This window comes from Heteronotia binoei, chromosome 21, assembly GCF_032191835.1.
Source record: "Heteronotia binoei isolate CCM8104 ecotype False Entrance Well chromosome 21, APGP_CSIRO_Hbin_v1, whole genome shotgun sequence".
NCBI lineage: Eukaryota > Metazoa > Chordata > Lepidosauria > Squamata > Gekkonidae > Heteronotia > Heteronotia binoei.
The window spans coordinates 15,494,755-15,522,728 of NC_083243.1; the positions used below are offsets into that span (position 1 = coordinate 15,494,755).

The 27,974-nt window shown below is 50.2% G+C and overlaps 1 protein-coding gene across 1 annotated transcript in view; it reads right to left on the bottom strand.

Moving 5' to 3' along the window:
- Nucleotides 1-6,573: 6,573 nt before the first annotated feature.
- LOC132589001 (paramyosin-like) overlaps nt 6,574-27,974 on the bottom strand; it is a 61,706-nt gene continuing 40,305 nt past the window's right edge. The window contains exons 13-17 of the mRNA XM_060261513.1: nt 21,951-22,157; nt 17,099-17,237; nt 14,086-14,165; nt 9,987-10,139; nt 6,574-6,705 (exon numbers count right to left, since the gene is read on the bottom strand). Coding sequence (XP_060117496.1) covers nt 6,574-6,705; nt 9,987-10,139; nt 14,086-14,165; nt 17,099-17,237; nt 21,951-22,157 — 711 coding nt within the window. The remainder of the gene's footprint in view (nt 6,706-9,986; nt 10,140-14,085; nt 14,166-17,098; nt 17,238-21,950; nt 22,158-27,974) is intronic.

Below are 27,974 nucleotides of genomic sequence, written 5' to 3' on the forward strand. Positions count from 1 at the left end.
TCTCCTGTTTGCGTTGATGGGATTTCCGCAGTGGGAATTCCTGGGCGGGCTGTGCTGTTTCAAAGATCTTTTTAGCCTGCGGTAGCAAAACCGGGCATTCCTCTGCTTTCTTCCAAAGTTCCAATGACATCTGCTACGCAGTAATAGATCCAGCTGGAGAGCTCCCCTGCAGGTAGCGTAAGAGTCGTGTGAGCCCACAAACAAAGCCTCCGTCTGAGCAAAAGTGCACCACAAAAATAAAATGCTGCGCCAAAATTTTAAAATTCACACCAGGACAAAATGAGCTCTGGAAACGTATTTAATTGCCTCCTGCTCTGTTCGCCTTCGGCTTCCCGATCAAGCAGAAGAACAAAAAGGGTAATTGAGGATTTACGAAGGGCTCTTCACGGCACCTCAAACGAGTTACGGAACTCTTGGCACATAGGCTCTGGCTTTACTTGATCAATTCTGGACCACGTGGCATACAATAAAACACGGAATGCTATAGGTATGCCCTTGATTAAGACATAAGGCTATAGAACAAGAGGCCTCAAGACTACCTCTAAGCCTTTGTCACTTCACTAAATTTCCTTGTGGTCCAGCATTGTTCCATTGTTTTATTCTGTTCTGTATTACGAGCCAATAGGTGTACTTACCTTTCTGACCTCCGAAGAAGACCAATCTAGGTCGAAACGCGTCAGGTCAAGTGGAGTGGGTTCCCATTGAGGTTTTATGATTTTACATAGGCTAGAGGCTTATGATGGGCCCTTAAATGGTTTTAGCTTTCTGCAATAAATACGTATGTTGATTTATGATTTTTTTTTTACACTTTGTTTTTAATGTTCGGCCCTTTAATTGCATATTAACCTGTCAGGTTTCTTACTGTACTTTTAAGTGTACCACCTCGAGTGTGTTTTATAGGGCAAGCTGGCACCGGCGTTCTCCAAATAAGGATTGTTGGTGGGAGAGGTTAAAGGAAGAGGGCCAGCGAGTGGCCATGGTGAATTCTCTTCGCTGCACTGTTACACACTTGGAATAAGATTTGGGGGGCGGGGGGGGACACAGCACAGGGTGTCCCCCTCTGTTGTACCAGATCTCACACACGTACACACACACCCCATTTTTGTTAGATCAGCTTCAGTAAGCTTTACCCTTGTAGGTGTGTTTATGTTCCTGACAGTAACTGTGCTGGTTGGTGCTGGGCTACGTTCTGTTGGAACGGAGGGCCCTCACCCCGGGCATCAGGATTGTTCCGGACAGGTGGCTTAACTGACGGGGCAGCACCTGAGGCAAATACCTCCGTGCTCGCTGCCACCTTGCGGAAGAGGCAAAAGGTCTAGCTTGCAGGGTCTCCAACCGTTTTGAACCTGTGGGCACATCTGGCATGGCAAGGTGGACACAGCAACGAGGAGCCGCAAAACGATTTGTCACTGCAGCAGCTTCAGTATCACGGTGCCGATTCTTGGGCCGCTGCCAAATCAACATTTTGGAAAAAAACTGCACAGCCAATCAGAAGCCTTGTTGGGCAGAGGCCCTACTCTGGCCCCCACCTGTTTCCTAAAAACACTTGGCGGGCACCAGAAAATGTGCGGGATTTTGCAGGGCCCCTGGACACCACATTGGGGGGCCCTGGCTTAACAGCCCTTCCCTCCTCATTACTGAGTTGACCTTAAAACACCTGGCAATGAGGAGGGAAGGACCATTAGGTGCTTTGGCTCCTCCCCCAGGGTAGCAGAGGTGACCGTGAGAGGGAAGGCAGCGGCCAATGGTCCACCCCTCCAGGATCTCCCGCCTGAACTTCCCCAGCTTGTTTCACTGTAGAGCCAAGAATAATTTCTGCATCTGCTGCTATTACCCTGGGATGGAGTTCCGGTCATCCCAGCCGCCCTGCTTGGTGATGTCATACGGCAGCCAAGTAACTGTGCTGGAGCACAATTATCCCTGCTCGCATCCGTGTGGGCTCGGCGCAGTTCCCCTCCGTTAACCTCGGCTTGGCCGTAAACGAAACTTTTACCTCTATGCTGGGTTTGTTCTCGATCAAATACACCATCCCCTCGTAGTTCAGCTGCAGCCCTTTGCTCACGTAGTTCTCCTTCCTGTTCCGCTTCTTGAATTTGTCAATCTCCTCCTCCAGGGCCTTCAGGACTTTGCGCTCCCCCGTGAGGAACAGCTGTCAGAGGAGAGAGACAGAGAAGGTTCACCTTCTGGCTAGGCAGGAGTTCGGAAGTTCTGGACCCCGGACCCCGATCGCCTTCCTTCCTGAACCCCTGCTTGCTTGCCATCATGTTTTATCAGCTATTCCCCAACAGTCGGCAGAATCCAGACAGTATAGAAAAATAAATCAGAGTACACACGGCACAGTACAGAAAAATAAATCACACAGGCACTTCTAAAGTGCACGCCGACACTTTTAAAGTGCACACCGGCACTTTTTGAAGTTAGGAAGCTGCATGTGACTCATAAACCAAAATCACAAGAAAACGGTCTGCAATGAATTCTTTCATCCAGATTGCACAGAGGCGCTTTATCAAACAAATGATCCCACTTCACAGTCCTGCACGTTCAGTCCACTATCGTTTCAGCGAGGTGTAGGATAAATGGCAGTGTGCGTGGGAAGTTCTTCGGTTTGAGTACTCTGATAAGTGTAGCCCCAGCTGCTGTTCTATGAAGACAAACTCCAAACAAAGCCGTTTCAACAGATATATTTGGGATTAAGGCAATAGTACAGAATCAGAATCCAGTAGAGTCAACACATACCAGTCCATATATCAATATCGTTACCCAGTCCAACAGAGTAACAGTCTTGATCCAAATATCTCTCCTCTCCTACACACCATCCTCCTCTCCTATCGACCCACAAGAGACTGAGAGTTTGGCCTCTGTTGTTATAGTGCAGCTAGCCAATCATATGCCTTGATTAGTTAACTAGCTGCACATGCTACTCACATGTTATGCATTAATCTGTATAGCTGGAGTTACATAATATTGACTCAGCATTTTGGCCCCTTAAAGTGCCCAATGCTGTCAATAAAGAATAAGTTCATCCGCATACAGCCAGTCCGTGTTAGCCGGTATCAAACGTTTCATTGCCTTTGTCAAGACTGTTAGCACTCATTGGCACAGTTCTCCCATCTGTTCTCCTGCTCCGTCTTTGCAAAAAACGAGCTAGAGCCTTGGGAGAAAGAGACAGGATTTTTGGGTTCCGCTTAAAAGCCATCGGTCTTGACAAAGGCCACGAAACGTTTGACACCGGCTAACGTGGACTGCCTTGCTGTGGATTAACTTAATTCTTTATCCTGACGCCTCACTGAAACGATAGTGGACTGAACGTGCAAGGCTGTGAAGTGGGATCATTTGTTTGATAACGTGCCTGTGTGCCATCTGGATGAAAGAATTCATTACGGGCTGTTTTCTCATTGTGTTTTATCCAAGCAGATAAAGCGGAACATTGCACCTCTTTTATTCTGAGGTGCCAAAGAAAAAGGAGAGGTGGCCGAAACGCTGCTTGCTCACTTTTTCCTGTATGGGTACCGTAAAAGTCTCAACACAGACTCCAAATATAGCTCTTTGTTTTGTAACCCAGTAAAATATTCTGGCGGGGTGGGGGTGGGAGAACATGAAACACTGTTGTGGCCAAACCGACAGAATCTGATGGCCCCTTCATTGTGATGTGTGCTTTCGGCCTTTAATGGTTCCCTTGTCACGTGTGATGACGCACGGACGCAAGGATACTACTGCCAAGTTCTGCACAGTTCTCAGTAAGAAACCTCAATAGTGTGAATCAAATAAGGCCTTTTATTGAGGACATGATACAGCCAGGATGCTTCTTGGAAGAACTGACCTCCAGGGGTCATAAGAACATAAGAGAAGCCATGTTGGATCAGGCCAATGGTCCATCCAGTCCAACACTCTGTGTCACACAGAGGCCAGAAAAACCCAGGTGCTATCAGGAGGTTCATCAGTGGGGCCAGGACACTAGAAGCCCTCCCACTGTGCCCCCCCTCCCAAGCACCAAGAATACAGAGCATTACTGCCCAAGACATAAGAACATAAGAGAAGCCATGTTGGATCAGGCCAATGGTCCATCCAGTCCAACACTCTGTGTCACACAGAGGCCAGAAAAACCCAGGTGCTTTCAGGAGGTTCATCAGTGGGGCCAGGACACCAGAAGCCCTCTCATTGTGCCCCCCAAGCACCAAGAATACAGAGCATCACTGCCCCAGAGAGTTCCATCTATGCCTTGTGCCTAATAGCCATCGATGGACCTCTGCTCCATAAGAACATAAGAGAAGCCATGTTGGATCAGGCTAATGGGCCATCTAGTCCAGCACTCTGTGTCACTCAGTGGCCAAAAAAAACCAAGCGCCATCAGGAGGTCCATCAATGGGGCCAGGACACTAGAAGCCCTCCCACTGTGCCCCCCACAAAGCACTAAGAATACAGAGCATCACTGCCCCAGTTCCATCTATACCTTGTGGCTAATAGCCACTGATGGACCTCTGCTCCAGATGCTTATCCAATTCCCCTCTTGAAGCTGTCTATACATGTAGCTGCCACCACCTAGCAATGGATTCCATGTGTTAATCAGTTCATCTACACTTTCCCCCCCAGCAAGCTGGGTCCTCATTTTACTGACCTCTGAAGGTTGGAAAGCTGAGTCAGCTTTGGGCCAGCTACCTGAACCCAGTTTCCGCTTTTCACAGCTACAAAAGTTCCCAGCTCTCATCTCCTTTTCTAGTGGGACGTTCTACGCTAAGACCCAACTGTTTCAAAGGGACATGCCTAACCACAGATCCCGGTGGGCTGTGCGTGTGAACATACGAATGCCCCCCGAGCACCTTTGCACCACGCTGCCAAAACATACCTGCCAAAGACGCCTATCCCGTGACCACCTCTTGTCGAAAAGATCTAAAAGAAATCCAAGCGTTTTAAAGATTGCTCGGAAACATGTTGCAAATTCAAAGCAATTTTAAAATATTCAGATATCATTCAAATATATATATTTCTATCCGACTTTTCTCCCCGGCCAAGTGGCTTACAAGAATCTCCCCTTTTCCATTTTATAACACCCCAATGAGGTAAGTTACACTGAGGGTGGGTGACGGACCCGCAGCTGTCTAGCAAACAAGGGTTCTGCTTATACCAGGGGTGGCCAGACGTGCTTAACGTAACAGGCACGTGGAATTAACATTAGATGTTTGAGAGCCGCAAGACTTGAAGCTCAGACAGATCCATGTGGGCAGCCGTGTTGGTCTGAAGCAATAGAACAAAGCTGTAGTCAAGTTTCACCTTTAAGACCAACTAAGTTTCATTCAGAATGCAAGTTTTCATGTGCTCTAAGCAGACTTGGGTCTGGCAGAGGTTGTCCTTGAAAGGGCAGCTGCTGTGAGAGCCCTCTCCAGCCCCACCCACCTCTCAGGGTGTCTGATGTGGGGGAGGAAGGTAAAGAAGATTGTGAGCCGCTCTGAGACTCTTCGGAGTGGAGGGCGGGATATAAATCCAATATCTTCATCTACCTCACAGGGTGTCTGATGTGGGGGAGGAAGGTAAAGAAGATTGTGAGCCACTCTGAGACTCTTCAGAGTGGAGGGCGGGATATAAATCCAATATCTTCATCTACCTCACAGGGTGTCTGATGTGGGGGAGGAAGGTAAAGGAGATTGTGAGCCGCTCTGAGACTCTTCGGAGTGGAGGGTGGGATATAAATCCAATATCATCATCAACTTCATCAGACAAAAATGGAATGGCAAGCGGTCCTAATAGAGAACGTGGGCAGTGAGTTAGCATGCAGAGTCATGGGAAAGTTTTTAGCAGATTAAAAGAATCACAAATTGGGGTCTGTGTTTGTTAGTTAGTGTTGTTAATAATAATAATAATAATAACTTTTAATTTCTATCCCGCCCTCCCCGCCAAAGCAGGCTCAGGGCGGCTTACAACATAAAATACATTATACATCAGATTACATAAATTGCAAATAAAATCCAAGTTAAGACAAATTACAAGTTAAAATTTACAAATTACAATGGTGCTAAAACATTCGATCTTCAATAATTCCATAAAATTCAGTAACCAAGAGCAATTTTTTAGAGGCATTTCCTAGTTTATCATTGGTTGAAGGCTAGTTTATAGAGGTGGGTCTTACAGGCCCTGCGGAACTGTTCCAAACTCCGCAGGGCCCGCACCTCTACCGGGAGTTGATTCCACAGCAGCGGAGCAGCAATAGAGAAGGCCCTATCTCGGGTGGCCTTCAATCTGGCCTCCCTTGGTCCCTTGGTTAACTGGACTGAAACCACAACGGAGGGTGATAAAAAGCAGACTGATGTCATCGGGGGAGGCAGAAAGAGGTGGAAAGGAAGCAACTTTAATTTTAAATGCCTTCTCCAAGAGACTGGCTGGCTTGGCTTGGAGAAGTGATTTAAAGAGACAAATGCTTTCTCCAAGCCAGCTGAAGGGGCGGTGGGGGCTTTGAGAGCCACACAATATGTATGAAAGAGCCACAATCTGGCCACCCCCGGACTATATTGCTGCAGTTTTGTCCCCCCCTGTTCATTTTAAGTGAACTCTGCGCGCCCCACCCTGCCATTTTCCCTATTGCTACCTGCTTCGTGCCATCTGTTCCTTACCGTGAAGGGCTCTGGTCTCCTCCTGGGCTTGCCGACGCTCCGATCGATAGGCTTCTTCCACACTCTCCATAGTGGAAATTTCGGCTCTTAGGTAGGCGATGCCCTGTGGGGGTGGAGGAGGAAAGTGTGGTCAAGCAGTAAAGCTGCCACCAACTCAATAGTGACGCCATGGGGTTTTTTTAAGCAAGAGACGTTCAGAGATGGTTTAACACAAGTGGAGGGCATTCAAGCCTCATTCTTTAGACAAATTCTTGGTAGGCCAAAATGTGCGTCCTACTTTGCTCTCTGCTCTGAAGTGGGTCAGTCTTTGGTGGAGACAAAAGCCTGGATTGCAGTGTTTAAATTCTGGCTCAAAATTCACTTTAGAACAGATCCTAACAGCCTTCTTGATTGTATGAAAAGAGACCCATATATTTCATCCTGGACAGCAGTGCTTATGTCCAAACAAGCAGCTGGGGATAGAGGTTGATGATTTTTTTACTTCTGACGAGTCATATATCTTCAGATGTATTAAACTGAGACTGTGGGAGTTGAAGGAAACGAAACTATGGCCAACAGACCCTTATATTTGCTCCCCAGTTCCTTAGGTCTTTATGCTTTCTGTGGCAAAATGCCCCATTATCTATCAGACAACCATTCCAAGTCATCGCAGGGCATTTATGTTAGCTAGACTAAATGCGTTTCCCTCCAAAGTTTTACAAGGGAGATATCATCGAGTCTCTTTAGGCGACAGACTCTGTTCCTGTAGAGCGAATATTCCCAACTCAATTCAGCATATATTGCTTGATTGCTCCTTTTATCATAATCTCCGTAAAGAGTTATTTTGCAAGCTTGCTTTCTCCCCAGATTTGTCTATTCTGCCACCCTGTCATTATTTATTGAACGATACTGAAGGGGAGGTTAGCGACGCTGTGGCAAAAATTTTGGCTGACATCCTTAAACTTAAATCCGGCCACGTATGAACGCATCTGTAAACTCGGTTTCATTTTGATTTTATCTCCAATGTTTAAATTTTTATATTCTGTGTCTTTTTATTTGCAACTGTTACGCCATTAAAGGTTTGGTATGGTACGGTAACAAGTGTCATCACCTGCCTTTAAGAACGTCAGAAGAGGCCTGCTGGATTAGATCAGAGGCCCATCTGGTCTGCCATCCTGCTTCACACAGTGGCCAACCAGTTCCTCTGGAGGGCCAACAACAGGTCATAGAGGCTGAGGCCTTCATTAGAACACAGTAAGAGCACTGCTGGATCAGACCAGTAATCCGTCTGGTCTTATCCTGCCTCACGCAGAGGCCAACCAGTTCCTCTGGAGGGCCAACAACAGGTCAAAGAGGCAGAGGCCTTCATTAGAACATAAGAAAAGCCCTGCTGAATCGGACCCAGTGGCCCATCCAGTCCAGCATCCCATCTCACAAAGTGGCCAACCAGTTCCTTTGGAGGGCCAGCAACAAGGCACATTAGGAAGAACTTCCTGACCGTTAGAGTGGTTCCTCAGTGGAACAGGCTTCCCCGGGAGGTGGTAGGCTCTCCTTCCTTGGAGGTTTTAAAACGGAGGCTAGATGGCCATCTGACAGCAATGAGAATCTTGTGAATTTAGGGGGAGGTGTTTGTGAGTTTCCTGCATTGTGCAGGGGGTTGGACAAGATGACCCTGGAGGTCCCTTCCAACTCTAGGATTCTATGATTCTACTCCAGGGGTGGCCAACGGTAGCTTGCCTACAACTCCCATCAGCCCCAGCCATTGGCCATGCTGGCTGGGGCTGATGGGAGTTGTAGGCAAAAAACATCTGGAGAGCTACCGTTGGCCACCCCTGTTCTATTCCATGGTTCTACTCTGGCTATTGCACAGAAGATTCTCCATTGCTGGGAGAGGGCAAGGCTGTTCCTCTAACACTAAGTGCTTCTTACTCATTGGAAGACATCGGGTGGTGTCAACAGAAGTTGCAGGCTCCAAAAGGGGTGGGCGGGCAGGAGAGATGGAAGAAGAAGAAGAAGAGAATATTTATACCCTGCCCTTCTCTCTGAATCAGAGAGCGGCTTACAATCTCCTATATCTTCTCCCCCCACAACAGACACCCTGTGAGTTGGGTGGGCTGAGAGGGCTCTCACAGCAGCTGCCCTTTCAAGGACAGAGTCTCAAAGCGGCCTACAATCTCCTTTACCTTCCTCCCCCACAACAAACACCCTGTGAGGTGGGTGGGGCTGCAGAGGGCTCTCACAGCAGCTGCCCTTTCAAGGACAGAGTCTCAGAGCGGCCTACAATCTCCTTTATTGCCCTCCCCCACAACAGACACCCTGTGAGGTGGGTGGGGCTGAGAGGGCTCTCCCAGCAGCTGCCCTTTCAAGGACAACCTCTGCCAGGGCTATGGCTGACCCGAGGCCATTCCAGCAGCTGCAAGTGGAGGAGTGGGGAATCAAACCCGGTTCTCCCAGATAAGAGTCTGCACACTTAATCACTACACCAAACTGGCTCTCCTGATCAAAGAGAAGCAGAATACAGAATCCAGGCTTGTACTTCTACTGTTAAAATATGAAGCTCTTTCTTGGCTTGGCCTTCTAAAGATTTTGCTCTGTTCTTCCACCAAGGATCTTAAGATTTTTATTGCTGTCGCTGTTGAAAACAGCAGGCCTCACTTTGGTCAGGAGCTCACAGGAGCGGAGCTCTGGAACCTCAAAACTTTGCTGTGCTCTTTCTTTCTTACCCCTCAGCCCAAAATACTTGCTTCTGGGCTCCATTGTTCCAACCCCCCGTGAGAATTTGGCTGAACTCGAAGATCTGACAAATTTTCTAATATTTTCCGCCACAAAAAAATAGGAAAATAAATGAAAAAAATATCAAGCAGACGGGTGGAAATCTTCCTCATGCCACTGCGGCCACATAGGAGAAAGTCATTTAAAAAGTATTAACAGGAGGAAGATGAAGATATTGGATTTATATCCCGCCCTCCACTCCGAAGAGTCTCAGAGCGGCTCACAATCTCCTTTCCCTTCCTCCCCCACAACAGACTCCCTGTGAGGTGGGTGGGGCGGAGAGGGCTCTCACAGCAGTTGCCCTTTCAAGGACAACCTCTGCCAGAGCTATGGCTGACCCAAGGCCATTCCAGCAGGTGCATGTGGAGGAGTGGGGAATCAAACCTGGTTCTCCCAGATAAGAGTCCGCACACTTCACCACTAGACCAAACTGGCTCTGAGGAAGGTTTTATTGATGACAACTCTAATCTAAGAAGCACTTCAAGGTAAATGCTGAGCTGATATAATTTAGTATACTTTCCGGTGATGTCACGGGTGTGTGGCATAGGCAAATGAGTTGCGCTAATGAGCTCTGGCACTTCCTTTTCTACAAAATGACCCCTGGAAAACAGGGTCCCTCCCAGCAATACTCACTTCTCTAAACCGGGCGTTCTCTGCATTCAAAATGTAGATCTTCCTGTTTGCCTCGTAGTTGTCTCTCTCCAGAAACTTCAGAGACTCTGAGAACGTGAGCAGCTGCTGGTTCACCGTCTCCCGGAGGTTGCTGATTTCACCCCGGAAATGATTCTGGGAGTAAAGACATTGACTTGAGTTGATTCTCTTCCATGTCTTCCAAAAAAAGGTAAAGGTAGTCCCCTGTGCAAGCACCATTCATTTTCCGACTCTGGGGTGACATCGCATCTAGATGTTTTCACAGCAGACTTCTTTTTAACAGGGTGGTTTGCCCTTGCCTTCCCCAGTCCTCTACACTTTCCCCCCGGCAAGCTGGATGCTCTGTTTACCGACCTCGGAAGGATGGAAGGCTGAGTCAACCTCGAGCCAGCTACCTGAACCCAGCTTCCGCCGGGATTGAACTCAGGTCATGAGCAGAGAGCTCGGACTGCAGTACTGCAGCTTTACCGCTCTGCGCCACGGGGCTGCTTTGTCATATATTAGAGAAGAAAATATCCACCTTAGGTTTATCTATGGATTCTCTCTACATGCTCCCTTTTACAAATGCGTATTATCTAATTAAATGTAGAATCTTAGCTATAGAGTTGCAAAAACTAATCGTTGCTCCAAATATATCTTGGATTTTGGAATTTCCCCAATTATCGGTCATCTGCCTTCTTATCTATCAACTCTCCACATTCGACAAGTGCGCAGAGCATTGACTCTTGCCAGATGTAATGCTATCCCATCAGCAGTCATCAATGGTAGATATAAAAAAATCCCACTCTCCTTAAGACTTTGTACATGCAACTTAACACAAGCTGATTCTCAAAGATTTCAGGTTTTCACGGCTGGTAACATCATTAGGGTTTGTAGAATCTTTCGGGCTCAGAGCACCTGCTCCGGCTGCAACGCCACCGAGGATGTTCTCCGCAGCTGAGAACGAAACGTCTGGAAGGAAAACTTTCTCCAGTAGAACACGGCACTTGAGCCCGAAAGATTCTACAAGCCCTAAAAAGCTGATTCGTTGTCCCATATTCTTCTTTACTGCTCTCAATACAATACTATACGCCTTAGGTTTCTAGACCCGGTTCTGCTCAATATGACAAGTCGCTCAGATGCTGCAAAGGTATACCGTCTTCTGAATGATTTGTCACCTGAAATAACTGAAAAGGTCACTTTATTCTTGAGTACAGTAATCAAGGATCGATTGTCTAATGCGTAGCTGTATACGACTGGTTTATTTTGTTATATCTGTATCTCTTTTTTGCCTTATTCATAATCTGATATATGCCAATAAAGGAATGTGTTTGTTTGTTTGTATTAGCTGGTATTTTTTTCACTATACTGAGTATTATTGATCAAATAAAACATGTCCTGGTGGTTACTAGACTGAGTTCCTTAGAATCTTGGGGGGGGGGGGGGGGAGGATAAGAAAAAACAGATTGGATTTATACCTCGTCCTTCTCAGAGCAGCTTACACCCTCCTTCCCTTCCTCCCCCCAACAGACATTCTGAGAGAACTGCTCTCGAGTAAACAGCTCTGAAAGAAATGGGACTGACCCAAGGTCACCCAGCTGGCTGCATGTACAGGCTTCCTCAGGAGGTGGCGGGCTCTCTTTCCATGGAGATTTTTAAACAGAGGCCAGGTGGCCATCTGACAGCAATGCTGATTCTGTGAATTAGGCAGATCATGAATGGGTCCAGAGGAGGGTGACAAAGATGCTGAGGGGTCTGGAGACCAAGTCCTAGGAGGAAAGGTTGAAGGAGCTGGGGATGTTTAGCCTGGAGAGGAGGCGGCTGAGAGGTGATCTGATCACCATCTTCAAGAACATGAAAGGCTGTCATATATGGGGTGGAATTGTTTTCTGTTGCACCAGAAAGTTGGACCAGAACCAGCGGGTTGAAATTAAATCAGAAGAGTTTCTGGCTCAACATTAGGAAGAACTTCCTGACCGTTAGAGTGGTTCCTCAGTGGAACAGGCTTTCTCGGGAGGTGGAGGCTCTCCTTCCTTGGAGGTTTTTAAACAGAGGCTGGATGGCCATCTGAAAGCAATGAAGATCCTGTGAATTTAGGGGGAGGTTTTTGTGAGTTTAGAGCGGTTCCTCAATGGAACAGGCTTCCTCAAGAGGTGGTGGGCTCTCCTTCCTCGGAGGTTTTTCAACAGAGGCTAGATGGTCATCTGACAGCAATGAAGATCCTGTGAATTTAGGGGGAGGTGTTTGTGAGTTTAGAGCAGTTCCTCAGTGGAACAGGCTTCCTCGGGAGGTGGTGGGCTCTCCTTCCTTGGAGGTTTTGAAACAGAGGCTAGATGGTCATCTGACAGCAATGAAGATCCTGTGAATTTATGGGGAGGTGTTTGTGAGTTTAGAGCGGTTCCTCAGTGGAACAGGCTTCCTTGGGAGGTGGTGGGCTCTCCTTCCTTGGAGGTTCTTAAACAGAGGCTAGATGGCCATCTGATAGCAATAAGGATCCTGTGAATTTAGGGGAAACGTGTTTGTGAGTTTAGAGCGGTTCCTCAGTGGAACAGGCTTCCTTGGGAGGTGGTGGGCTCTCCTTCCTTGGAGGTTCTTAAACAGAGGCTAGATGGCCACCTGACAGCAATGAGGATCCTGTGAATTTAGGGGGAGGTGTTTGTGGGTTTCCTGCATTGTGCAGGGGGTTGGACTAGATGACCCTGGAGGTCCTTTCCAACTCTATGATTCTATGAGAAGGAGGGCAGGAAGGGTGGCATCAATGTTTAGTTCTCATGGCCCTTCTTCCACACCCAGGGAAATGCTGTTCACCACTTTGGGGTCAGGAAGCAATTTTTCTCCAGGCCAGATTGGCAAGGGATCCTGGAGCGTTTTGGCATCTTCTGGGGATGGAGCCTGCAGGGGTCACGGGGGATGTGTGTGTGTGTGTGAGGTATTTCTGGATTTCCTGCATTGTGTAGGGGACCAGACGACAACGGAGGTCCTTTCCAACTCTATGATTCTAAGAGGGGATTAGAGAAACGTATGGAGCAGAGGCGTGTGTGAAGTGCAGGTGCAACAGTGTCGTGGAGAGGTTGCTGCTCTTGGACGGGGGAGTTCCAGGTTCGAATCCCCGCGCAGCCATGAAGCTTACCCTCCGCCTGCCCTCCCATCGCTCAGGTAAGACATGGAGAGGAAGGCCGAAGATTAACACAGCCTGTGCTCCTTGGAGAAAGGGTGCAACCAAAGGCGAAAGGCAGAGAAGCTGGCCTCCTGGTTCTCTGATGCGAAGCAGCTGCCAACTTGCCGTCTTCTCGACAGCTGATTCCTTTAGGGGCAATCTAAAGTTCATGGGCCTGCTAGAAGTGCGGGGAAGTGACCTTTCATGAATGGGACCAGCAAGATAAGAGAGCTCCAGCTAGACCAGGGGTGTCAAACATGAAGTCCAGGGGCTGAATCAGTCCCCCGGAGGGTTCCTATCAGGCCCCCCGAGCAACTGGTTGCCATCTGCTTCCTTCTTCCTCTCTCTTGCTTCCTTCTGAATCACAGATTGCTTTGCAAGGCTTGCTCAATCGCACAGGAGCTATACGGAGCAAAGCCTCTATTTTCTTCATTGGCTGAGGATTCTCCTTTGGGGAGGAAGGAGGAAACAGATAGCTCGCTTTGCCAGGCTCTCTCAAGCACCGTGCTGAGCTACTGAGCCAAGCCTCTCTTCCTTCTATTGGCTGAGGCTCCTCCCCCTCCTGGTCCCCTGGGGAAGGAAGGAAAGAGCCAGGGCTTCCTTTACCCAGTTCCCCGGATCTCATGGGAGAGATACTAAGAAAGCACCTTTAAGACCAACAAATGCTACTGTTTGAAGCATGTTTTATTTTTTTAAAGTTTTTAAAATCTTTGTGTTTGCCTGTGCCCTTTTTAAAACTTTTTCTCTGCTAGCTGGCACAAGATTTTATGACACACATGGCCCGGCCCGACAAGGTCTCATTTGTGTCAGATCCAGCCCTCAACAAATGAGTCTGGACACCCCTGAGCTAGACAGTGTGTGAGTGGGGCGGTGGGGTGGGGGGGACTGGGAACTAGCTGCATGCGATGTTCGCAACGGAGGGTACCCGGCGGGAACAAGGATTACCTTCAGTCTTCTCAGCCTGAGGATCTCCTTCAGGGAGTACTCAATGGACTTCTGCAGTGTGATCTCTTCCTCGCACAATTCTGCTCAAGAAGAAAGGAAATGGGACTTTGAGCCTCAGGCGAAGACTCGAACATACACTATACAGGGGTAGAGCATCTGCTTGGTAAGCAGCAGGTCCCAGGTTCGATCCCCGGCATCTCCAACTGAAAGCGTCCAGGCAAGTAGGCGAGAAAAACCTCCGCTTGAGGCCCTGGAGAGCCATGAATGGGGCTGTGGCTCAGTGGTAGAGCATCTGCTTGGTAAGCAGAAGGTCCTGGGTTCAATCCCCTGCATCTCCAACTAAAAAGGGTCCAGGCAAGTAGGAGTGAAAAACCTCAGCTTGAGGCCCTGGAGAGCAGGGGAGGGACGGTGGCTCAGTGGCAGAGCATCTGCTTGGTAAGCAGAAGGTCCTGGGTTCAATCCCCAGCATCTCCAACTAAAAAGGGTCCAGGCGAGTGAAAAACCTCAGCTTGAGACCCTGGAGAGCAGGGGAGGGATGGTGGCTCAGTGGTAGAGCATCTGCTTGGTAAGCAGAAGGTCCCAGGTTCAATCCCCGGCATCTCCAACTGAAAAGGGTCCAGGCAAGTAGGCATGAAAAACCTCAGCTTGAGACCCTGGAGAGCCATGAATGGGGCTGTGGCTCAGTGGTATAGCATCTGCTTGGTAAGCAGAAGGTCCCGGGTTCAATCCCCTGCATCTCCAACTAAAAAGGGTCCAGGCAAGTAGGTGTGAAAAGCCTCAGCTTGAGACCCTGGAGAGCCGCTGCCAGTCTGAGTAGACAATACTGAATCAGAAAAGCTCACAATCTCCTTTATCTTCTTCCCCAACAACAGATACCTTGTGAGGTGTGTGGGGCTGGAGAGGGCTCTCACAGCAGCTGCCCTTTCAAGGACAACCTCTGCCAGAGCTATGGCTGACCCAAGGCCATTCCAGCAGCTGCGAGTGGAGGAGTGGGGAATCAAACCCCGTTCTCCCGGAGAAGAGTCCGCAAAATAACCACTACACCAAATCGGCTCTCAAGAGTTCCTCTTGTGAGACTCCTATCAATCATTCTAATGACAACCCTCGAATGCTGAATCTGTGAACTGAGGCAGGTCATGAGAGGGAGGGCAGGAAGGGCTGCATCGGTGCTTAGTTCTCGTGGTCCTTTCTTACTCGCCCAGGGAAATGCAGATTGTCGTGTTAGAGTGAGGCGGGAGGGATGGTGGCTCAGTGGTAGAGCATCTGCTTGGGAAGCAGAAGGTCCCAGGTTCAATCCCCAGCATCTCCAACTAAAAAGCGTTCAGGCAAATAGGTGTGAAAAACCTCAGCTTGAGAGCCTGGAGAGCTGCTGCCAGTCTGAATAGACAATACTGACTTTGATGGACCAAAGGTCTGATTCAGTAGAAGGCAGCTTCATATGTTCATATGAGGCGGCAATTTTTCTCCAGCCCAGTTTGGCCAAGGATCCTGGAGGGGGCTTACCGGTTATCTTCTGCACCTGGAGCACTGGGTATTTGTGGGGGAAGGTAGTTGTCAGGGCTTTTTTTTGTGTGGCAGGAGCTCCTTTTGCATAGTAGGCCACACCCCCCTGAAGTAGCCAATCTTCCATGAGCTGACAGCAGGCCCTGTAAGAAGAGCTCTGTAAGCTCTTGGATTGGCTACATCAGGGGGTGTGTGGCCTAATATGCAAAGGAGGTCCTGCTAGAATTCCTTACAGGGCCTACTGGAAGCTCCAGGAGGATTGGCTGCATCAGGGGTGGGTGTAACCTAATATGCAAAGGAGGTCCTGCTAGAATTCCTTACAGGGCTCTCAGTACAGGGCCTACTGGAAGCTCCAGGAGGATTGGCTGCATCAGGGGTGGGTGTAACCTAATATGCAAAGGAGGTCCTGCTAGAATTCCTTACAGGGCTCTCAGTACAGGGCCTACTGGAAGCTCCAGGAGGATTGGCTACATCAGGGGGGCGTGGCCTAATAGGCACAGGAGTTCTTACTACAAAAAAAAAAAAGCCCTGCAGTGACGCCGATGCTGGAGCCACTGCCAGTCTCGTGACAAGAGGGGCTGTGATGGAGCAGATAGGTCGGAACTAGGTCGATGCCAAGCTTTCAGGAGGGACCTGGGGATCCCCTGGAATTACAGCACTTCTCTGGACTGGAGAGATCAGTTCCCCTGGAGAAAATGGTCGCCATGGAGGGTGGAGCCTATGCCCGGCTGAGGTCCCTCCCCTCCCCAAAACCCACCCTTCCCAGGCGCCACTGTAAATCTCCATGAATTTTCTAACCCTGTACTGTGTTCAGTTTCGGGCACTGCATTTTAAGAAGGCTACAGACAAACTGGAACGGATCCAGAGGAGGAGGATGAAGATGGTGAGGGGTCTGGAGACCAAGTCCTATGGAGAAAGGTTGAAGGAGCTGGGCATGTTTAGCCTGGAGAGGAGATGGCTGAGAGGTGATAGGATCACCATCTTCAAGTACCTGAAGGGCTGTCCTATAGAGGATGGTGAGGGATTGTTTTCTGTGGCCCCAGAACCAATGGGTTGAAATAAAATCAAAAGAGTTTCTGGCTCAGCATTAGGAAGAACTTCCTGACTGTTAGAGCAGTTCCTCAGTGGAACAGGCTTCCTCGGGAGGTGGTGGGCTCTCCTTTGAAACAGAGGCTAGATGGCCATCTGACAGCAATGATCCTGTGAATTTAGGGGGAGGTATTTGTGAGCTTCCTGCATTGTGCAGGGGGTTGGACTAGATGACCCTGGAGGACCCTTCCAACTCTATGATTCTATGATTCTAACCTGGAATAGGTAATCGTCTGTGCTGCCTGTGCAGGATATCACAGGGGTGAGTAGGGGAGTGGGACGTAAGGAGAAATACGACCTCATGAGTGGCTTCCCCTCCTTCTACACCTCCTCCACTAGCATATGTTGAGGAAGTATCACAGCGAGTGTTCCACGACAGGCAGAAGCAGCTGCAAGCCCGCACGATGGATTCAGGGCATACCCGTACATGCGCCCTTCTGATCCTCAACGGCGACGCTCTTTTCCTTCAGTTTCTCATGCAGCTTCTCCGAGAACGGGAGATCAATGTCCAGTTTCTGTTCCTTTTCTTGCAGGAGTTTCAGCTTGGCGTTGTACTCATCCTTTGAGGGAAAGAAGAGCATCACGGGCCGTTCACAGAGAGAGAAGGCGATGAGCTTCTGGGGTATAGTGGCGGAGAAGGCCCTCTGGCGGACTTTTAACTGTCTGGGACGGAGAACATTAAAGTCTGGCAGTACAGAAGACTTCAGTGATTGGGAGCCATGAGTCTAATTTAACACACACACACACACACACACACACACACACACACAGGACCTCCTATGTCACATAGAGGCAACCAGTTCCTCTGGATAGCAGGGCATAGAGGCTGAGTGTCAAGGGGCATAGAGGCTAAGTGTCAAGGGCCCTTGCCATTTCTTTATTCATGTATGCTAGCTTGCACTGCAGGGGTGTCGAACATGCAGTTTGGGGGCCGAATTAGGCCCCCGGAGGGCTGCTATCAGGCCCCCAAGCAACTGGCTGTCATCTGCTTTCTTCTCCCTCTTGCTCGCTTCCTTCTGCATCGCAGCCTGCTTTGCAAGGCTTGCTCAATAGCACAGCAGAGCTACTGAGCCAAGCCTTTCTTCCTTCTATTGGCTGAGGCTCCCCCCCCCCCACAGTCCACTGAAGGAAGGAAAGAGCCAGAGCTTCCTTTGCCCAGTGCCCTGGATCCCATGGGAGAAATACAAAGAAAGCATCCAATGAGTGCTAACATTTAAAGCATGTTTCAAGTTTTTTTTTAAAAAAAATATATTTGTGGTTTTTTGTGTTCTTTATAAAATTTATATCTCTGCTACCCAGGCCTCGGATTCAGGGGGAGCTCACAGGAGCACAGCTCCTGAACCTTTCTGAGAGTTCCACCTCCTTGTCCAGTGAATAGTACATGCAGCTGCTTAACAATCCCTGGATGAGCTCCACCTCCTATTTCTCTACAAAACGGCCCCTGCTGTTACCTAATCTTAAACTGGTACACACGTGGCCCAGCCCAGCATGGCTCGGCCCAACCTGACATGGCTCAGCCCAACAGGGTCTCCTTTATGTCAGATCTGGCCCACATAACAAATGAGTTCGACCTCCCTGCACTAGAGAGCCAGTTTGGTGTCGTGGTGAAGTACGCGGACTCTTATCTGGGAGAACCGGGTTTGATTCCCCACTCCTCCCCTTGCAGCTGCTGGAATGGCCTTGGGTTAGCCAGAGCTCTGGCAGAGGTTGTCCTTGAAAGGGCAGCTTCTGGGAGAGCTCTCTCAGCTGCACCCACCTCACAGGGTGTCTGTTGTGGGGGAGGAAGGGAAAGGAGATCGCAGGCCACTCTGAGGCTCTGTCCTTGGAAGGGCAGCTGCTGTGAGAGCCCTCTCAGCCGCACCCACCTCACAGGGTGTCTGTTGTGGGGGAGGAAGGGAAAGGAGATCGCAGGCCGCTCTGAGGCTCTGTCCTTGGAAGGGCAGCTGCTGTGAGAGCCCTCTCAGCTGCACCCACCTCACAGGGTGTCTGTTGTGGGGGGAGAAGATATGGGAGATTGTAGGCTGCTCTGAGACTGTCCTTGAAAGGGCAGCTGCTGGGAGAGCCCCCTCAGCCCCACCCACCTCACAGGGTGTCTGTTGTGGGGGGAGAAGATATGGGAGATTGCAGGCCGCTCTGAGACTCTGTCCTTGAAAGGGCAGCTGCTGGGAGAGCCCCCTCAGCCCCACCCACCTCACAGGGTGTCTGTTGTGGGGGGAGAAGATATGGGAGATTGCAGGCCGCTCTGAGACTCCGTCCTTGAAAGGGCAGCTGCTGGGAGAGCCCCCTCAGCCCCACCCACCTCACAGGGTGTCTGTTGTGGGGGGAGAAGATATAGGAGATTGAAAGCCGCTCTGAGTCTCTGATTCAGAGAGAATATAAATCTGCAGTCTTCTGATTCCAGTTTGTGATTCTGCATTGGTGACTTGGCTCCTGCTTGACTTCCTGGACTTTGACCTTGGACTAGCTTTGGACTCCTGCCTGCCTGCACCCTGAGAACGTGACCGATTGCTTCCACCCACCCACACACTCACTCCACAAGATGGATGAGGAGGCAAGCGGAGGCTCTGGGCAGCTAGCAGCTTTGCTCGCTCAGGGACAGCACCTCACTCAAATGGTGGCTCACCTGCAACAGCAGCAGCAAGCCATTGTCGCTGCCCCACCCAAGTGCCCGGTGCTTCCCCCAGAGAAGTTCGCTGGGAAGAGGAGAGGAGTTTTCTGCCTTCCTGGCACAGTGCAAACTGTACATTGAATGACGTGCCAGAGACTTCCCCAACGACAAGACCAAGCTATGCTTCACCGTGAGCCTCTTAAAGAGGCAGGCAGCTCAATGGGCTAGCCCCTTGCTTCTAGCCCATCGCCCCTGCTGAGTGACTACCAGAGCTTTCTGGATCATATGGCGGGAGCCTTTGCTAACCGCCAGCAAGCAGCCGCCGCCGATCGGAAGATCCGGACCCTGAAGCAGGGTAGGGACTCGGTTTCTCAGTACTCCACCGAGTTCAAGCTTTTGGCCCAAGGCCTGGCCTGGAATGAGGTTCACCCGGAGAACGTGACACTGGAGGAGATTCGGGCGGGATATAAATCCAATCCGATATCATCGTCCCTTTGGCTCCGGCTGGGGTCATTTTGTAGAAGAAGAGGTGCCGGAGCTCAGTCGCACAACTCATTTGCATAACTCATTTGCATACGCCGCACCCACCCCCGACATCGCCGGAAGGTGGACTAAATCCTATCAGCTCAGCGTCTGCCTCAAAATGCTTCTTGGATTAGAGCTGTCATCGTAAAACCTTCACTCCCATCGTACTTTTGAAATTACTTTCTCCTGTGCGGCCCCAGTGGCATGAGGAAGATTTCCATTTGCCTGCTTGATATGTTTGGGTTACTTTCCTATTTCTTTCTAGGGGGGGGAGATATTAGAAAGTTTGTCAAATCTCAGAGTTCAGCAAAATTCTCACAGGAGGTATGAAGCTCAGAAGCAAGTATGGGGCGGGGGTGGAGGTAAGAAAGAAAGAGCACAATACAATTTAGAGCAGGGATGTCAAACACGCACTTCAGGGGCCAAATCAGGCCCCCAGAGGGCTCCTATCAGGCCCCCGAGCAACCGGCTGTTATCTGCTTCCTTCTCCTTGTATCTTGCTTCCTTCTGCATCACAGTTGCTTTGCAATGCTTGCTGAATTGCACATGAGCTCTAGAGCAAAACCTCTATTTTTTCCATTGGCTGAGGCTCCTCCCTTGGGGAGGAATAGCATTCTTTGCCAGGTTCTCTCAATTGCACAGCGGAGCTACTGAGCCAAGCCTCCCTTCTATTGGCTGAGGCTCCCCCCCTGCAGTCCCCTGGGGAAGAAAGGAAAGAGCCAGAGCTTCCTTTGCCCAGTTCCCTGGATCCCATGGGAGAAATACAAAGAAAGCATCTTTAAGACCAATGAGTGCTAATGTTTTAAGCATGTTTTAAGTTTTGATGTGCTTGTCTGTGTTCTGTATTTGTGCTATGCTGTGTTCTGCTATCTAATCTTAAGCAGGTACACACAAGGCCTGGCCCAACATGGCTCGGCCCAATCTAACATGGCCCAGCCCAATGAGGTCTCATTTATGTCAGATCCAGCCCTCGTAACAAATGAGTTCGACACCCCTGATTTAGAGGTTCCAGAGATCAGCTCCTGTGAGCTCCTGCCCAAAATGAGGCCTGGGCTCTGGGAATCTGGGGGGAGCCTGGATTACACCTGCTCTGCTGTTTCCGTGCAACGTTCATAAGTATCCTTTTCTACCCTGGGAAGGGGATTGGAGCCGGTGTCTCATGGCCGCCTTATCCCCTTCTGGAGCCGGCTTGAACTACTCATGGTTTGGAAAGAGAGAGAGTTCGGTGTGAACCAATTTGCACTGCTTTGCGCAGGATTTGCAGTGTTTACATTTACATTTGGCGGGCTCAAGAACGGCCCTAACGAGGGTATAAAGATCTGTTTGCTCCCCGGATGAACCGGATCTGACACGGACCCAGGGCTTTCTTTCCGTAGCAGTGACTCCTTTGCATATTAGGCTCCACCCCGCCCCCGATGTAGCCAATCCTTCTGGAGCTTACAGGGCTCTTTGTACAGGGCCTCCTGTATGCTCTTGGAGGATTGGCTACATCAGGGGGGTGGGGTCTAATATGCAAAGGAGGTCCTGCTAGAATTCCTTACAGGGCTCTTAATACAGGGCCTACTGTAAGATCCAGGAGGATTGGCTACATCAGGGGTGTGTGGCCTAATATGCAAAGGTCCTGCTAGAATTCCTTACAGGGCTCTTTGTACAGGGCCTACTGTAAGCTCTTGGAGGATTGGCGACATCAGGGGGGTGGGGCCTAATAGGCAAAGGAGGTCCTGCTAGAATTTCTTGCAGGGCTCTTAGTATAGGGCCTACTGTAAGATCCAGGAGGATTGGCTACATCAGGGGTGTGTGGCCTAATATGCAAAGGAGGTCCTGCTAGAATTCCTTACAGGGCTCTTCGTACAGGGCCTCCTGTATGCTCTTGGAGGATTGGCTACATCAGGGGGGTTGTGAAAGCGGCGTCACCCCAGAGTTGGAAACGACTGGTGCTTGCACAGGGGACTACTTTTGCCTTTTTAAATTCACAGAGAGGCATGGGAGGCGTTGAAGAAAATCTTCCACAACCCTTTCTACAAGAACAACAGAAGCTGGATTTCATTCACGGGAGTTCGTGCAGACAACCTTATACACTTTCACAATGGGACCCAGCCTTCCGTTTCAAAGCGATCTTTTCGAAGACGGCTCTCTTTACCTCCAGCGTCTGGAGCTCGGCTGCGATCTTTTCGTCGAATTTTTGAAACCAGGCGGATCTTTTTCGCAGCTTGTTGGTGAGGATCCTGATGTCCTCTTCGGACCGCGCCCGCTCCTTCTCGAGTGCTTCGTTCTGGCCACGGAAAATCAAAGCAGCAGTGGGTGAACGATTCTGCCGTTCCCGGACCTCTAGAGACCGCGGGCCAAACTGGACGGCAGCAGATCACCGTGTTGTAAATGCAAATCTATCCTGTTCATACACAGTATGTGTGTCATAGAGAGCAGAGCCTTTTTGTAGCAGGAACTCCTTTGCATGTTAGGCCACACACACACACCCCCGATGCAGCCAATCCTCCAGGAGCTTACAGGGCTCTTAGTTCAGAGCCTACTGTAAGCTCCAGGGGGACTGGCTGCATCAGGGGGTGTGTGGCCTAATATGCAAAGGAGGTCCTGCTAGAATTCCTTACAGGGCTCTTCGTACAGGGCCTGCTGTAAGCTTCAGGGGGATTGGCTACATCAGAGGTGTGTGGCCTAATATGCAAAGGAGGTCCTGCTAGAATTCCTTACAGGGCTCTTCGTACAGGGCCTACTGGAAGCTCCAGGAGGATTGGCTACATCAGAGGTGTGTGGCCTAATATGCAAAGGAGGTCCTGCTAGAATTCCTTACAGGGCTCTAAGTACAGGGCCTACTGGAAGCTCCAGGAGGATTGGCTACATCAGGGGTGTGTGTGTTGGAGCAAGAATCTACATAAACCCAGTCTGACAGCTACAGTATGACAGCTGGTGATCTAGCTGCCAGGCTAGGTCACAGTGACCTGATCAGCAGACCGGCTTGAGCCGGCAGAAGCCAAGTGATGCAATCTGCTGAGTCAGCACGGCCAGGATTGGCTGCTTGGACTATATATGATCTGTGTGTGCATCACACAGGTCTCTCCCTGTGAGATGGTGGTTAGGCGAAGCACTTTGTCCGTGGAGGTGATATTGTATAGACTGCACAAGAGAGCACTTGTTGTGTATATATGTTAATACACCTTTTGGCACTAGTTGCACGTGTCTGCCTGATTTTCTTTCCTGAAGCCCTGTGTCGGGCAAGTCATCTCCCTCACTCTGCTACTCCCGCTCCGACAGGGTTATGGGCCCAGGGCGGTTCCGCTGCGCGGAGGAGAGAGTTGAGAGTTGAGCTGACTGTGAGTTTGGAAAGAGCCGGAGGCGAGGAACGCCGGTGAAGGACACAGAAGCACCACCGTTCTCTGTTTGAGAGCCAGAGGGACGTCGGCAGCCAGCTGTGAGGAGGAGTCGGCACGATGGCTCAGCAACAGCTTGGAGTAGCCGTTGAGAAGCTCACCTCAGCCAACTACGCGGTGTGGAGCCTGAGAATGCAACACTACCTCAAGCGTGAAGGGCAATGGCTGTTCGTGAGTAACCCCCCTGCTGACTTATCTCCTGCCGAGACTGTGTTATCGGATAAGGCACTGGCCAACATAGTGCTATCTATAGGAGATGACCAGCTGGTTTATGTGCGAGGGAAGGACACTCCCAAGGCTGCCTGGGACGCGTTGAGTGCGGTGCATGTTAGCACCACTGCTGGTTCCCTCATGGCCTTGACAAGGAGGATGTTCCGCACCGTTATGCCGGCTGGAGGGTGTGTGAAAGATCACATCAAACGGCTAACGGACTGTTTTGTTGAGCTGGAGGCAAGAGGCAAGACTGTAGCTCCAGACGACAGAGTGTACATTTTGCTGTCGTCGTTGCCACCTGAGTACACTCCCCTGATAACTTCTCTGGAGACGGTGGACGTAGCGACCCTGACCATGGAATACGTCTGTGCCCACCTGCTTGACTTCCAAGAGAGAATTGCGGCCGTGAGCTGTCCGGGGGTGTCGGCCGGGCAGCGTGCTGTTATCGGTGTGTCCGGGAAGACAGCCAAGAATGAGCCAGCTTTTGCTGCTGGCAGGCGTCCGAAGGTGGAGGAAGTGGAGCCGACTGCGTTTGCAGTCCGTCGCTGCTATGGATGCGGGTCGTCGCAGCACCTGCCCCGAGCTTGCCCTGAGAGGGAGAAGAGGCGGGGGCGTGTGCGGCGAGAGCGGAGGACCGCCAGCCCGTGTGAGGAAGCAACCCGGCTGGTCACGTCTGCAGTAGAGAGCACAGGGTCTGCTTGGATTTTAGACTCCGGGGCAACGAGCCATCTCTGCTGCGAGAAGGAGTTGTTGAAAAACATTGACAGTCCTGAGCATAAGTATGTGAGATTGGCTGATGGGACCACTGCCAATTCTGTTTGCTCAGGCAATGTGGAATTTCCTGCACTGAAATGTATGTTGCAAAATGTGTTGTATGTACCCTCACTGCAGTCTAACCTGTTGAGTGTTAGCACACGGTTTGACCAGGGATACCAGGTGAGATTTGAGAAAACCTGCTGCAAAATCCTGGGAGGTGGGGGAAAGTTGCTTGTGACAGGAAAGAGGGAAGGTAAACTGTATGTGGTCCAGAGTGATTGTGCCCAGGTGGCTCAGGCGTCGAATGAGCCTGTGCACAATAATTGTATACATTTGCTCCATAGGAGACTTGGGCACTGCGGATTTAGGGCGTTAAAGAAAACCCTGGAGCTTGTGCCTAGTTTGAAAGTAAATCCTTGCAAATGTTACTTGGATTGCCAGGTCTGCAAGAAGACCAAAAGCAAGGCGTGTGCTGTTGCTAAAGAAAGCTCAAGGGAAAGCACACGAGCCCTGGAACTAGTCCATTTAGACGTTATTGGCCCATTGCCAAAGAGTCTGTCGGGGAGGAGATACTGCTTGGTGGCCACCGACGACCACACGAGGTACGCGTGGGTTTTCACCATGGTGCATAAGTCTGAGGTGTATAAGACATTCACCAAGTGGGTCAAAGCAGTGGAGAGACAATTAGGGGTTAATCTCCTGGCTGTACAAACCGACAGAGGGGGGGAATTCTTATCTAACCAGATGAAACGTTGGCTGGAGAACAAGGGCATCGCCCACCGTCTGACGAACCCGGCAACGCCCCGAGAAACTGGGCATGGGGCTGTATTGCAGAATGTGATGTATTGCATGTTAGAGGATGCACAACTGCCAATGACCTATTGGGCAGAAACCATACATGCAGCTGTTTTTTTGCAAAATAGGGTTTGGTGTAATACTGTGAAAAATGTGCCTTACAGGTTACTGTTGAACAAGACCCCAGATTTGAGTTCTTTAAAAGTCTTTGGGTCACGGGCTCGGGTTGGCATCCACTCCACGAGTAGCGGGGAGGGGGATGTCCGGGCAGAGAGCCTAATTTTTCTGGGCTACAAGCCAAGGGCCAGGTGTTATCGTTTCTGCAATAGCAAAAGCAAGATAACACTTAGTAAGAGTGCCCAGTTCAATGAAGAAAGCAGCTGGCCAAGGTTGCACTCCTTGCAGAAACAATTTGTCCTGCTGCCAAGTAGCAATAACGATGTTGGAGCGCAGCCCAGAACTCCAGCCCAGGAGGTGGCACCCAGTGGGGCTGGAGAAGGTGAGCCGAATGCTGGCACAGAGCCTGACGAGCAGAGTCAGGAGGCAGAGCCTCAAATGCAGGAACTGGAGGTAAAGTGTGAGAGTCAGGAGGTTCAACACCCAATTACAGGGGCAGAGCAACCAGCCCAGGAGGTGGGAACAGAGCAACCCGAAGAAGACAAAGCTGGTCCAAGCACAGGGCCACGGGTGTCTGCCAGGTCCACCAAAGGCCAACGTCCCGCTAGGTACAAGTGTCCCTATGTCACTCTGACTGTCAATCCAGACCCACCCGGATTTGAGGAAATGTTAAAAGAAAAGGCTAAGAAATGGAAAGCCTGGGTGGCAGAGTGCGAGGCAAGGGAGAAGGAGGCTGAAGCCAAGCGTCTGAAAGAGCTGGCTGAACAGGAACACGATGATGTGTTTTACAATCATGATGAGTTCCTGAACGAATTCCGGAAAGGGTTCCGAGCTACGTAAATATGAACTGTGATGTTGCTGGTGGACATGTATGTAAACTGTGTAAAGTGTTTTGGTGCACTGGGTTTAAATAGATTAGGAGGTGTGTTGGAGCAAGAATCTACATAAACCCAGTCTGACAGCTACAGTATGACAGCTGGTGATCTAGCTGCCAGGCTAGGTCACAGTGACCTGATCAGCAGACCGGCTTGAGCCGGCAGAAGCCAAGTGATGCAATCTGCTGAGTCAGCACGGCCAGGATTGGCTGCTTGGACTATATATGATCTGTGTGTGCATCACACAGGTCTCTCCCTGTGAGATGGTGGTTAGGCGAAGCACTTTGTCCGTGGAGGTGATATTGTATAGACTGCACAAGAGAGCACTTGTTGTGTATATATGTTAATACACCTTTTGGCACTAGTTGCACGTGTCTGCCTGATTTTCTTTCCTGAAGCCCTGTGTCGGGCAAGTCATCTCCCTCACTCTGCTACTCCCGCTCCGACAGTGTGGCCTAATATGCAAAGGAGGTCCTGCTACAAAAAAAGCCCTGGCAGAGAACCTCATATCTCAGGAGAGAAAGAGGAATGTGGGTGGGGAGCGCAGAGTCCTTCTGGCAGCCATATCGCCCTGCCTCCTGGTGAGACATTCCACACATTTTTTATTTATTTTATTAACTTCATTTCTACCCTACCCTTGTCCTCAAGGGGCACCCAAAGCGGCTTGCATCGTCCCCCTCTCCTCCTTGTTATTCTCACGCAAACCTACAAGCCATAGTGACTAAAGGGAACCTCCACATTCAAAGGCAGTAAGCCTCTGAATCCCGGAGCTGGGAGGCGACATCAGGGAAGGGCCTCAGCCTCTCTGCGCTGTTGTAGGCCCCACCAGAAGAACCAGTTGGCCACTTTGTGAGACAGGATGCCAGACTAGATAGACCGTAGGTCTGACCCAGGAGGGTTCTTCTGATGTTCTTACGAAAGCCTCAGCCTCTCTGCCCTGTTGTTGGCCCTCTAGAAGAACTGGCTGGCCACTGTGTGAGACAAGGGTCTGAACTAGATGGACTAGTGGTCTGATCCAGGAGGGTTCTTCTGATGTTCTAATGAAGGCCTTGTTGTCGGACCTCCAGAGATGTGTCTGTTGTGGGGGGGGGGAAGATAAAGGAGATGGTAAGCCACTCTAAGTCTCTGATTCAGAGAGAAGGGAGGGGTATAAATCTGCAATTTTTCTGCAAGAGCCAGTTTGGTGTAGTGGTTAAGTGTGCGGACTCTTATCTGGGAGAACCGGGTTTGATTCCCCACTCCTCCACTTGCACTTGCTGGAATGGCCTTGGGTCAGCCATAGCTCTGGCAGAGGTTGTCCTTGAAACGGCAGCTGCTGGGAGAGCCCTTTCCAGCCGCACCCACCTCACAGGGTGTCTCTTGTGGGGGAGGAAGGGAAAGGCGATTGTGAGCTGCTCTGAGACTCTCTGGAGTGGAAGGTGGGATATAAATCCAATATCTTCATCTACCTCACAGGGTGTCTGTTGGGGGGGAGGAAGGTAAAGGAGATTGTGAGCCGCTCTGAGACTCTTCGGAGTGGAGGGCAGGATATAAATCCAATATCTTCATCTACCTCACAGGGTGCCTGTTGGGGGGGGGAAGGTAAAGGAGATTGTGAGCCGCTCTGAGACTCTTCGGAGTGGAGGGCGGGATACAAATCCAATATCTTCATCTACCTCACAGGGTGTCTGTTGTGGGGGAGGAAGGGAAAGGAGATTGTGAGCCGCTCTGAGACTCTTCGGAGTGGAGGGCGGGATATAAATCCAATATCTTCATCTACCTCACAGGGTGTCTGTTGTGGGGGAGGAAGGGAAAGGAGATTGTGAGCCGCTCTGAGACTCTTCGGAGTGGAGGGCGGGATATAAATCCAATATCTTCATCTACCTCACAGGGTGTCTGTTGTGGGGGAGGGGAAGGTAAAGAAGATTGTGAGCCGCTCTGAGACTCTTTGGAGTGGAGGGCGAGATATAAATCCAATATCTTCTTCTTCTTATGTTCTTATGCTGTGATGGCATCTTCTTTATGTGTGATTTTTTTAAAAAAAAT